Here is a 13,889-nt window from a genome sequence, read left to right on the forward strand (position 1 = left end):
GTGGTTGTTTAAGGACTCAACTAGACGTCCTCCTTCAACATACATCTAAGTCATTTGAACTGTTTTATCATCATCAAGGTGAAAAAACACAGTGCAGTTAAGCTCAATCGCCAGCATTTGTGGCATTACAAATTTTACCTAAAAAAATAATTAAGACTCATGGCTTCTTTTCTTTAAAAATATGAAAATGAAGGTTGGGTTGCGGCACTTCCAATGGTAAGTAAATAGAGCCAATTTAATTAGAGACATGTGAAGCTTATTATTTTAAAAAAAGCACAAGGTGCTTTAATTCTTCTGTTAAAACGTGTGTTTTGGGGTTTACAGTTTTATGTTGTCACATCAACAAAGTTGTACATTTAGAAAGAACTTTACACAGAAAAGTTATTTTTTCACACTAAATCATGGTGACATGCATTTTGGTTACATCTTGTGGCTATATTATTGAAACAAACGGAGGATAAATTGGCCCCATTCACTTCCATTGTAAGTTTCACACAGTAACGTTGGTTTTGAAAGGAACAAATGAAAGTCAGATAAAGTTTCATGATGTTGACTTGACAAAGCCTGGCCTGAAAGCATGAAATAGCTTTAAAAGCTTGAGACGTTAATGTTTTATTGTCAGGTAGACAGAACAACAGATGAAGACAGGAAAACAAATCTCAGAGCATGTTTTAACACTTTGCTAGCATGTATTAACTGTTGTTAGCATGCTGCTAGCATGTTTTAAGACAATCAGCATGTATTAACTGTTGTTAGCATGCTGCTTGCATATTTTTTATGTTTCAAAACACTGCTAATTTAAACTAGCATATTGATATGAGCAATAATAAAAGCAAACACAAAATGTTTACATACTAAAATGTAAGATAGCATGAGACATAAGAAAAAGAGACATCAGACAGTGTGTTTTTGAACCAGTGTATTTGTCCAGCTTTCCATGATTGTAAAATACATAAATATAATAAAATAAGCATTTACATCTGATATTTTTTTGACATCAGAAACCATATATACACAGGAGCCACAGAGTTATGCAAATCGTCAGTGCAATTTTGCATTGCAACCAATAAAAGACACATCAAAACCGTCAAGAGATCTCAGCATTGAAATCATCATCCAGTACACTCGTGACCCAGAAAACGTCATCACAGGAACAAACAATAACATCTGAGGTATTTGTCTGACAAACTTCACCTCACGGTGAAGAGTAAAATGTATCAGAAACTTTGCTATTGTTCTGCTGATCATTTTTCAGACTAATTGTGGTTAGTTGACCACTGTGCTTGTGGTACAGAGAGACTGGATGAACATTATGTGAATATGCTGTCGCTTTCAATAATAAGGCGCGGTCATATTAGTGAAATTTCAACAAAATTTTGCAGACAACGAAGGTCCACTGCCTATTATCAATAGTGTAGCGCTAGCGATATATGAAGCATCGCTCATATAGAAGTCAATTTTTCAAAACAAGTAGTTTTCTGTTGATCAACACAGTAAATTAGCATGAAAATCTTTCAGACTTGCACAAAATTCCCAATTGCAAAATCGCAAAATTTTGCAGAACAGTAAATGTGATGGCAACTATAGACTGATGTATCAGCTAAACAGTTTAATGGGCCATTTTGAAATGATCGGCATAGGTAAACGATAACCGTGCAAGCATAGCCGAATAATAGTGTTAGCGCCCCCTTGTGCCACCCTTAGTAACATATAACAGCCTAAAAAAAAAGTTTTCAAACGAATGCGATATATCTCAGACACTCTTTCAGTCTCTTAGTACCATGCTTATCCTATGATGCTGTTCACTAGAAATAAAGTAATGAGTGAAAACACTAAAGAATGGAGGGACAGTTGAGACCTTAATAAATAAAGCTTGAAAGGCTGGTGTTTCCTTACAAAAACAGCCCTCAGGTAGGCACACTTGAGTTAGTGTAGGTTTTATCGTGGATTTGATCATCTCCATAAGACTGCATACACCTCAACATCCGCTAGGATACATTCACATCCTTGTACATTTCCAGTTACCCGATTCGAAGAACCCAAAATGGGTTAAGTCAGTTTTATGAGAATATATTAAACCCCAACTATGAATTCCCGTCATGTTGGGAAACAGGCAAACTGCCTGATATTTGCATCCAATGCACTTCAATTCAGTTATAAAAAAATTAAATAATAATAATAAATGCTAATCCGCTTTCTATCCAGAAGATGGCAACAAAACCTCTTTGAGGGAATGACCTTGCTATGTACCGTGGTCTATAACATCGGTTATTGTCAATTTCTTATGACAGCTTCAAAACACACAGGGAGGGGCTAATACTGTCCAGCAGGTGTCACAAAAACAATAAAACAAATCAAAGAAACTAGTGAAAAAAGTTGAGCACCCACTCAGAGGAGACGAGCAAGAGCAAGGAAACCTTTTGTGGAGGACAACATGGGTGAACATATCATTTTGATTTCTCCTGAAAGATCATAGTGTGCTAAAGATGAATGAGACTCCTTAGAGAGACATATTAATAATTAGCTGCACTGGGAATTTCATAAGAGGCACCAGTTACCTGCCTGCCTATGATGGGACACAGTCACATTTATATTACATAAAAAAACAGCCAATTTTCTGGACTGACACTTCGGGTGAATCTCACCCAAGCCTGTCAGGAACACATCCAAGTCGTGCATCACTCCAAAAGCAAAAGAAAACCTTATGACATTATATTTTGCATGCATAAAATGAAGCATATGTTTTGATTTGTGACATTATTTTTGTGACAATTAAGCACATTTCCTCTCTTAGTAAAATTCTTAGTATAGCGTAATGCTGAAGTTCCTTTATAATTCTCAATGTCATTAATTATGATATAATTTAATTAAATTAAGTTGCATACACATCATAGTATAAATGTAATAGTAGGTATTTCATTTATGCTGATTTCAATAAAATGATAATAATTTTGTCCAGGATGCTTTTCTGTACAGTATTGTGGATTGAAAATTTTTCCAAAAATGCTTCATGTTCTTAGTGCAAAAAAGTAAATATATTTATAGTTTTTTGCATTAATTAAAACTGATTTTGGAGAATTTATTTTTCACTTATTCCCCCAATTATCATTAATGCAGTGTGAAAATAATTTCTTTAATGCAATAAATGATTTATTATTAAAATTGTACAGTATTTATAATAATATTTGTTGTATATTACAGTTGTGAGAAGCCTCAATGAGAATAATGGCAATTATAAAACTCAAAAGAAAAACATTCAGATGAATTGCGGTAATGAGATAGGGCAATAAGAAAAAAAAATATCTGCAAATGATTTTGTGGTGAAATATGACTTGGGAATCTTGTGAGCTTATTTCTACTAGATCTTTTCTATAACACAGAGAGGTATAAAACCAGTTGGTAATACTTTATTTTAAGGTGACGTAGTTACACATTACTACATGTACTTATTAAAGCAATAACAGTAAATTAAGCATAATTACAAGTAACTAACCCTAAACCAAACCCTAACCCTAACTCTTTAATAAGTACATGTAGTTAATATAAATCAGTACTCATTTAAGTACAATGTAACTACATCACCTTAAAATAAAGTGTAACCAACCAATTCTCTGAAAAGAAAAGTGCACCAGGCTAAATAAAAGTGAACCCGAATGAGGATTCAGTAGTCTTGCTCGTCTCCATTATGTAAACGTAACCTAGATGAACATAGGACACTCGTTCAAACATGGCATCCTACAGAAAGCTGCCTTAAATGTACCGTCCATATCACCAGAATCAAGACGGCGGAGTTACAGTACCAAAAAATACATTATTCCTATGTATTTTTTTTGTGACCATCTCTAATATTTAAAAAGTGTGAACAAGTCCAAAAACAGCTATGCTGACCAATAAAGCGGGTCAGAGCAAATCGAGCAGTTGTATTTCACAGTGCATTAGATAGACACAGTCACAGAATTAATATGGCAGGATTTTGGAGATCTTCCTGATGCTCATGCACAAGTTTTTACAAATGTATGAACGTGTTGGCAGAACAGGAAAAGACATGTCCTAAAGTCTGTCTCCATTGGAAGAATGACTAAAATAAAAGTATTGGCACAGTGAGGAGGTACTGGGGAAAACTACACCTCCAAAATCATCCTCATCATCGCCGACCAGGATACCTTGTATCTTATCAGACTCCATATTCAACCAGATAATGCTTAGTGTTCAGTTTCAAAACCTAGTGAATTGTCGATATTCAAACAAAAATTGAATAGAACTATACTCCTAATTCATTCAGTAGTGAAAAGTATCAACAAAATAGTTGAGTCTCATTATAATAGACTATTTTATCCAATATTTGTGTGCTATGGATTTTTATGCTTATTAGAGAATCGCCGTGTTAGCTTAGCAACATGCTAACATCAAATTCTTTTTAAACCCCAAAATGTACTTTGGTTTGTATGTGTATGCTAGGTTATACGAACAGTACACTTTCTAGTGTGCGTGTTGAGCGCCTCTGTTGGCGCACAGTATCAAATAAAGTATCATTTGAAGGGCCATACGTTTGGCTATACACGTACGCTAGCGTTCACGTCAACACTGAAGTATAATTTAAAATGACTTGTGAGGTGAGTTTCCAGTGAGTGAGGAGCACTCTCTGTTCGACACGCAAAGTTTTTGCCTTTGTAAGTAGAGTTCCATATTGGTCACTTATGAGGACTAATTTCCATTTAAAGAATAGTTCACACACAATTAACTACTTTCATTATTTTCTCACCCTCATGAGGTGAGAAACGTGTATGACAATCTTTCTTCTGTAGAACACAAAGAGATATTCAACAGAACATACAAGCCAGTGTTATTTTAATATCAGAAAACATGTCAACAACACAAACCAAATTCTTCCAGGCTTCAGCTACAACTAGTGTTTGAGGGTCAAAGTAGACGTTGTTTGCGGGCAGCCAAAGAAAACTACAGGCTGACATGATGTAATTTTGTGACAATGTTACATAGGTATGTAACAGGAAGTGAGACTGGAATTGCTGACGACTCATTTTGGCAGTTCAGAATATCTTATTTCTTTTAGGGGACAATAAATTTGTCGTGCAGTTTGATATTTTAAACTTTGCAGAACTTTTACTTTCACGAACAGCTATATTACACACTGCATGAAAGGTAAAATCCAAAAAAAGCATAACAAGGGGCACATTAATTTTATTAAAAGTTTTAGCTAAATGTTAATGTTTAGATAAAGTTTTGATTTTGTTGTTTGTGTCAAAAATATATATTTTTAAAGGGTCAATGTAGTTTTCATTCATTGTATTTCAGTACATCTAATAAAATTAAAATGAGAAATGTGAAATTTAAAAAAAGTTTAGGTTTTTTAAATATTTGTATTTTATTCAAGTTAACGTTTTTTTCTTCAAATAACGTGTTTTTTTTAAAGGATTTTAGCTTTAGTTTCTGCTTTAGTTAACCATTATAACTGGTCCAAGCTGCTCTTTTCCATCTAATGAAAGTGGTTGGGAACCAGAGAAATCTGTGGTCACCTTTCACTTTCATTGTACTCCTTTTGTGCTCTATGCACAAAAAAAGTCCAGAGTTTGACTACAGACAGCACTGCAACTCACTAGGTTTTGGAACACAGCCGTTGTTGAGTCTTTTCAGTCGGTTTTCTCATGAATCTGATCCTCTGTCCTCTCGTTAGGTTCTGGAGATGAATCTTCTGAACAAGGTTGTGGAGCTGGTTCACTGTCACTGGTTGGTGTCCTGGCCTTACGTGCGTCGAAGAAAGCTACTATGATCTCCGAGTTCTGGTAGATGATCATGCCCGAGAGGGTGAGGGCCGCTCCAGCACAGCTAAGAGCCGTCAGCTGGTGGCCAAACAGCAGCTGGGAGAGCAGCAGGTTCCCCACCACATTCAGGTTTCCCAGGATGTGCAGCGTGACAGCGGAGGTCAGGGTGATGACACAGCAGCTGGCCAGGTTGTAGAGCACTGAACCCAGACAGCTGAGCAAGATGAAACCCCAGAGGTGACGGTCATACTGGAGAGGGGACTGCATCGCTGCCCAGTTCTCCAGAACCAGAGCGGCTACGGCCAGGATGCAGAAGCTGGGGATGGACATCAGATACAGTAGGAAGATAGAGTTGATCTTCTCCTCCTGGAGCAAGATGCCTGACAATTACAAATATACAAAGAGAAAGTGGTGCAATTCAGCCATAACAGAATGCAACAGTTTCAGCAGCTTTGGTTCCGGAAGTATATTTTCCATTCATTTCTCCCATAAGGATTTCGAAAAAGTCGTTATAGGCCATGAATGAGGCAGCCAGCTATGAGGTGAATCACAATATTACAAACTTTATTTTGTAAAAAAAATCTGACAAATATACAAAAGGTACAAGACTGAACTACAATCCCATGAAGCTTTGTGAACAGCATAATCAAATTAAAAATTATGGACTTTTACGGATGTCACGGTTCGTTGCATGCAGTAGCACGACGAATACATTCAGTCACAATCCACACTCCAATCCAGAAGGGGGCGCGGGCGGCAATGCAATGCTGTTTGCATCTCTCAACCAGTGTTTCAACTGCTGAAAGACATCAGTAAAAAAGCTTGAGAATAATATCCTATGATAATATCTCACGTAGCATTACATTTACCTCAGGCATAGTGTTGACAACAGATTATATCGCTAGAGAAATTAACTCTAGAGAGAAGCATTTCGTATATGCACTATATTATCCTATTCATTATATTTACTTAACCTGTAAGTATAATGTCTTGATTATTTAATGTATGTTTAAATAAATTTGTCATGAAAACAAGTTATGACAGCCACTGTGTAAATTATTATATTTCAAAAATGAATTGGAGTAGAAAGTTAACTTTATAATTAGATCTGGAAGTTAATGCAAAACCTGCCTTATGTGCAATTTACAGAACATGTTTTTGTACTTGTGTTGATTATTATATCTAAAAATAGCAACTGAATTTAATTTAATTTAATTTGACTTCAATACCCAACCATCATGTTTGTGTACTGTTAAACCCCTAATATATATATATATATATATATATATATATATATATATATATATATATAGTCAAATATTTAAGTATTTTGAGAACGCAGGATTAGTGACTTTTTTGTACAGCATCATGGGTAATGTTGTTGTTCACAGAAAGACTGTCTTCAAAGGTTTATAAGTATAGGGTTATACTATAAGGTTTATAAGTCCCAATAGGAAACTGAATGGATTTTTACTTCCGTAACTCAACTGTTGCACTCTATACTTACACGTTTTTTGGCCATCTGGATTGTCATTTACGAAATCGCATGTTGAGCTATGGTGTAATGCATATAGTAAACAACTTTAACCTCTGTGATGAAACTAAAATAGTGCACTGAAACATAACACCAACAGATGAGCAAGATAAGTCTACATGGAGATTCTCCCCTGGACCAAGAAAGCAAAGTAGCTGATTCAATTAATTACAACCTCTGAAAAAACATTTAATACCCTAAACTTTCCCAGTTTTCTATGAGATATTAATCATTACAATATATTAATTATTGTTATTAATAATAATAATACAAACCAGATTTTTCATTTAGGCAAATACTTATTCTCTGTTAATTCTTGGTTTCCTAATATTGACACATCATAGTTTTTCTTGTATACACTACTAGCAAGGTTCAATTTGTTGAAAACCAGGTACTGCCCATTTAACGTGTATGCAAGCTCTAGCCTAGGTTATGTTATGCAACAGTACAATAACTAAAACATTTTCTTTGAAATACATTGCATTGAATATCATCAGCATGTATGGTTGCAGCTGTTTGTGAAAAGATAATGAAGTCATAAAAAGACTAAAACCAAAACCGGTTCTCCCAGTAAACTAAAGCGCAGACCCTTGCTCTCAGTCCGCTCTCACTCCTTGATGTTCTCAGAGCCAGACGCCTACATAGTTATTATTCTAGGGAGGAGGTCACTTAGTGTAATGGGGCTCAACTGACACTCATTTTAAGAAATCAAAAACAGTCAAGTAGATAATCCCCATCTGTTACTGTGACTTAATTTGCTGGGAGATCGGATTAGAACAACAGCAGCATGTAGTCACTCGTGGGTCTCTGGAACAGGACGTCCTACGCTCTGACTCAGACAGACACTAGGAAGTTACAGCAGTGTGGAACATAATGACCAAGAACTAGCCTTATTGAGACAAAAATAGTCTCTGCTGTCAGGAACATTTGGTTAAGAATATTTTCATATCTCAATAAAATAGCCAGTGACCTTTTAAATTAAGATATTGAATTTAGATACTACATCAAATACTTTCTAAAATTTTGAACATGTTTTAATGTCAAAGTGTTCAAGAAAAAGCTCTGCAGTTCAGAAGAGGGTTATGAGAAAGATCACTAGCCATCCGACTCGCGAACGAATCGTTCTTGTGAGCCGATTCTTTTTAATGATTCGGTCGAAACTATTCGAAAGGCGTTATGAATCATTTGACTTGTCTAGGAATAACGCAAAATCTACTTGGTTTAATTTGACCTATTAATTTCTCTGACTCTACATTGACTTTTACAGATCAGTATATGGATTTAATTAAAATCATATAGGCATTACCCTTACAAAAACTTGAAGTATCTTAAAGCTTAAAGGGTTAGTTCACCAAAAATTAAAATGATCCCACAATTTACTCACTCTCAAGCCATCCTAGGTGTATGAATTTCTTCTTTCAGCTAACCACAATCGGAGTTATATTAAAAAATATCCTGGCTCTTCCAAGCTTTATAATGGGAGTGAATGCCTACCGTACCTTAACTTAGATTTTGAAGCCCAAAAAAACACATCCATCCATGCGAAGGATGGCTTTAGGGTGAGTAAATTATGGAATAATTTTCATTATTGGGTGAACTAGCCCTTTAAAATAAGACATGTTACTGTAGTGAAGACGTTATAAAGCTTTAATAAATCTATCAATTACTAGGCTACATGACATTTCCAGGTAGGTCTGGAATCATAAAGTTACAATTCCCTATTTCCAGGTTTTAAATGACATTGAAAACCCTGAATCTGTATAACTAGATCTAAAACAGTCATAAATGTAGAATGCAAAAATGTATGGCAACACAGATTTGAGTGATAATCAGTTTACTGAAAAAATTAATAGAATGAATCGGTTCACTTAAAAGAATCGAATTCCCAACGCTACATTTACTTACTTTGTTGAATGGTTTTTACACCTCTTAACATGGTGGCGGCGAACACAAACAGGCAGCCGATCTGGTCGAACTGGACCTCGCCCATGATGCTGAACGACGCCCCGAGACAGATGGGCATCATCGCGGTGTACTTCAGGATGTGGTGCTGCTTTCCGAGAATCAGCGTGGAAATCGCCAGAGTAAACAACGGCGTTGTTGTGTAGATCATCTGTGCGAACGAAAGCTGCACATAATTCAGTCCCACGTTTCCAAACGCGATACTGGCACAGAATGTCAAACTCAACAGGAACACTTTGAATTTGGCGTTGGCGGTTAAATCCTGCTCACCGATGCCCCTGTGCCGGATAACCCTGCATTTGATCAGCCCGTAGTCCACCACTATCGCCGTCAGCATGTGGAGAGCTGACAGAAGCAGCGGGTATCTGAAATTGTACACGGTGAATATCCATTTGTTGAGGCTGGATATGGTGGTGCCCGTCACCAGCCACACGGAGACCGCGAACATGAGGTGCAGCATTTCTGGCGGTGTCCTCTCTCTCTTCCCGGTGTCCCGGGTCTCCGCGCACTTGGTGGAGGGGCCATCGGTACTGATCATGTTCGTTTCATCTTCACACCTGCATGGTAAACACATATTAAGTTTACAACGTAAATTAATAATTAATCTCGTCAAATAAAAAAAGCAGGTAGTAGCAGTACGAGTCAGTTGTATTCACTCTCTGTTGAAGGTCTAAAGCCGTGTGTGATGTCCTGTGTCTTAACCCGCTATAGCAACCGTGTGTTTTGGAAGCTGACAGAAACAACATTCCGTCTTGTCTACACGTGTTACGTGGGTGGTTTGTGACGTAAGGCACGGGCGTTTGTTTTAGGCATGAGAGGTGTTTCATTCGGGAACCAATAGGTTCTTTTGAATGAATCTCAACTCTTATGACTCGAAATAGCATATACTCCAGCCTGTCCCCTACACTTGCGGTCTTTTCCCTTCATCACTTGTCTACTTAAAGACACCGTACGATCAAAATCGACGATCCTTTTTTATGGAATATTGTAGCATTTATTATAAAAGATTGAACCATGCACATCTTTATTCATTTGTCCTTTTAAAGGGATAGTTCGCCCAAAAATGAAAATTCTGTAATTTACTCACCATCGAGTTGTTCCAAAACTGTGAGAGTTTCTTTCTTCTGCTTAACACATAAGAAGATATTTTGGAGAATATGGGTAACCAAACAGTTTTCCAGTATGGGGAATAATGGAAGTCAGTGCGGCCCATCAACAAAAGTTTGGGCCCTTACTATTTCTAACGATATTTCAATCTTTATATTGCAAGAATCGAAAGAGTAATAAGCCTATGCTTTACATAATTTACCAAATTTCACCTAACGAATCAGCGAATGATTCGAGTTAAGTATTGATCAGTGCTGGATCCAGAATCCCTCCCTACTTCCCTATAGAATGCGGAAAAACTGTATGCCAACAGAGAAGTATGTCCCAATACATACTTGAAAATTGGTTTTCTTTTGCTCTATATAGTACGCAGCTATAAAGATATTTTAATGTTGTTAGTGTGTATTTAGTAGACAGATTTCTATGGAGGACCCGTTTTCTCACGACACCGGGGGCGCGCAGGGAAATTAATCCATCGAGTCTGCCAATCAGAAATCGGTTCGTGATGCGCTGCTTGTTTTGGATTGGTGGGCCCTGTTTATTCAAAAATTTCTATGAAAATGGATCCATATAAGCAAATCCTAAACAAATTAGTGGCTATGGTAAATAAACAAGCGGGATAGTGAGTCGCTGAATGTGTTTGTCGCTGACTTCACTGCTGTCGGTGGCTTTTAGATTGACAGCGCAGCAAATGGTCGCACTGGGTGGTCCAGAGGCTTATTTCATCCGGGATCCCGTGATGGGGTGCCTGAAACTGCGACGACTATACAGCCTAGCCACATATACCAACAATTACTTCGTTATGAGTTTAAACAACAACATGAGACGTTCAATGCGCTGCATAAAAAAAACGACAAGGCCGTACATGTGTACGACGCTGGTAGATGACGTCTATTCACCGCAGCATCGGTATATGTTATGTCCCGTATAGTTTCCATGGAGGTTGTTCAAGCCTAAACGTGCCATATATTCCTTGTTATATTAATATATTCGCTTGGTAATTCTACTGTCGGATTATATCAAGGATGTCTTGTCTTGATCGCCACATCGTACACTAATTGTCACGTCCAGTGAAGCGTGGTAGCAAAACGTTTAATAAATGACACTAGATCACAGAGGAAATAAACAATTAAGTTAACCAGTCCGCATCAACGGAGTAGCCTAAGTTATACCATCACAACTCATCCGCAGCACCATGTACAATTTCCCAGTATGATCAAATGCATTTGCGTCGTCACTTACCTTTCCCCCGCACTGCTGAAGCTAGATGTGTTTAATAATATCCTGCGCGGAGACACATTCAGCTCTTTCTGTGAGCTCAGCTCCAGTTGTTGCCAGATCAGCTGTGCAATACGTCACACGTATTGATTCACTGCGCCCGCTGCTGAGAGGTGACGTCCCGACCCATCGCGTGCTGAGGACGATCAGTTGCGTAAAAAAAAGCCTTGAGCAGCTCAAAGAATTCATGTTTGTTTATTTATTAATTTCGTTAACAGACATTTTGATTGACAATTTGTATCGTTTTCTATTTATAGTCTATATTTTGGTTATTAATATCATGTCCCTTTTATTTTCACTTCTTTTTATTTTATAATCACGTTATGTAGGCTATTGCTTTCTATATTTAAACACTATAACTCAAATTGAAAAAGATTAACAATACTTCCAATGAAGTCTTTAGATTTTCATGACAATGTATAAATGGCACTCGCATCACTATAGGCTACATTTTACAATGTTTACAGTATGCAAGATAAGCTTGACTTATTAAGGCCTGTGACTTAGATAATTGGATGATGAATAGATAATTAGATATTTTAGATGGCAGGTGTAACCTGGTTAAAGGGATAGTTCACCTAAAAATGAAAACTCTTGTCAACATTTTCTCAACCCAAACCTGTATGAGTTTCTTTCTTCTTTTGAAGAAAGTGTAAAGTTGTGGGCACCACTCACTTCCATAGGATTTTTTTTCTCCCGTACTTTGGAAGTCAACAGTTTGGTTACCAACGTTCTTCAAAATATTATCTTCACTTGTGTTTGGTTGGCAGAAGAAAGAAATACAGGTTTGGTACAACCTGAGGTTTGCGTTCTGAACCAGTGGATCAGGATCTTCCATTAACGGGAGTGGTCAGGGATGTGCTACAAGTACTGTGAATATAAAGGTGATTAACTGAGCAATGTTGCCACCTATCATATTCACTTCACAGTATCAATGTGGAATAAAACATTCAGACATTTTATCAATGTTTAATGCATCTACAGCAGAAAATTCTGTCTTGCCTGTTCATGAGATAATTTCACTTTTATATTCACCCAGATTTCAGATTATATTGTTGCAAGGAGACTAAATTGCGTCTAGAAGATTAAAACAAATTTGTGTTGCATAATTTTACCAAATGATAATCCAGCGCTATTCCAAGTACGTTGGCGCCGACTACTGGCCGTGATGAAAACTGAAATGCTACAAAACAAACCAAAGAACCAAAACCAACCATTGATAACCTTTGAAATATTAATCAAATAATTATTGTTCTTATCATTCGTTTGAATCTATTACATATATATTCAGATGATTTTGACAACCAAGATAAATACACATTATCTACAGTGAACATTTTTCACTTCCTTGGAATGTCCAACACATTCAAAATCACTATATCAGCATCATGTTTAATCAATTCAAATAGTTATAATAATCAGATTAAGGTTATTTATATATCTGGAAAATACTGCGTACATGGAAAGTGTAGTTTTTGCAGTGTTTGTAGTACTGATGATCTCAAGGAATTCTGTGAAGACACTTGCTTTTGGTTGAAAAACTCAAACACAGACAGTAAATATGAAGTTCAATCAGTCCTTTACATTTTCCACAATGTACTAAACACAGTTCCTGACATTGTATACTCTCATTTGAAGTGTACATACAACACTGCTCTGCTCATATTCTGAAAGTTTTTAATGCCTAAATATGAGTTTCCTTCACCGTCGTTTTGGTTACAGTTTACGGTCAGTATTCCAGACCACTTTTCCTTGCAGCATGAAGGGTGTATTTAGTGTTAGTGTGCTTCAGCTGCTACTACTGAAAACTAGAAAGTATTGCCACCACAAAATGTTAGTTATTGACAATATAGTCAAGGCCAAAGGTTTGCAAACACCCTAAAATGTGATCTTTCACTGTGTACTTTCCTGTGAGTGTTAGACAAATATATGAACAAATCTGTATAAGTGCACAATTAATTTTGCATAATTATTTCCAAAAATCTGCACTGCATGCAGATGATGATACTTCACGGTCTGCAATGTATTATTAATTCATCTACTTAACTAAATAAATGCGCAGCTGAATTGTAGCTGGATGTTTTAGCATGTTTGCACACATCTAACCATGACTCTAAATGGAGAATCTCAATTAAGCTGTAATTCATCACCTACACAATGACATTTACATTACGCTTGTGCTAAAAAACTAAACAGGCAGCTAAAAAGAAATTCTCGCATCTAATAAA

At 36.7% G+C, this 13,889-nt stretch overlaps 1 protein-coding gene across 2 annotated transcripts; it reads right to left on the reverse strand.

The window, feature by feature from the left end:
* Positions 1-904: 904 nt before the first annotated feature.
* On the reverse strand, positions 905-12,094 carry slc35e4 (solute carrier family 35 member E4). Of its 2 annotated transcripts, none has more exons than XM_077243073.1 (3): positions 11,626-12,094; positions 9,220-9,833; positions 905-6,160 (listed from the first exon to the last, which is right to left on the reverse strand). In XM_077243073.1, the coding sequence occupies exons 2-3, from the start codon at positions 9,812-9,814 to the stop codon at positions 5,649-5,651; spliced, it is 1,107 nt and encodes a 368-aa protein (XP_077099188.1). In that variant the 5' UTR covers positions 9,815-9,833; positions 11,626-12,094; the 3' UTR covers positions 905-5,648. The 2 variants fall into 2 exon arrangements, with proteins under 2 accessions (XP_077099188.1, XP_077099189.1); XM_077243074.1 differs by lacking the exon at positions 11,626-12,094 and adding an exon at positions 9,933-10,051.
* Between the last annotated feature and the right edge of the window lie 1,795 nt (positions 12,095-13,889).

The sequence above is a fragment of the Siphateles boraxobius genome, unplaced genomic scaffold, assembly GCF_051911475.1.
Source record: "Siphateles boraxobius isolate OS27281-9 unplaced genomic scaffold, OSU_SipBor_1 25, whole genome shotgun sequence".
Taxonomy (NCBI): Eukaryota; Metazoa; Chordata; class Actinopteri; order Cypriniformes; family Leuciscidae; genus Siphateles; species Siphateles boraxobius.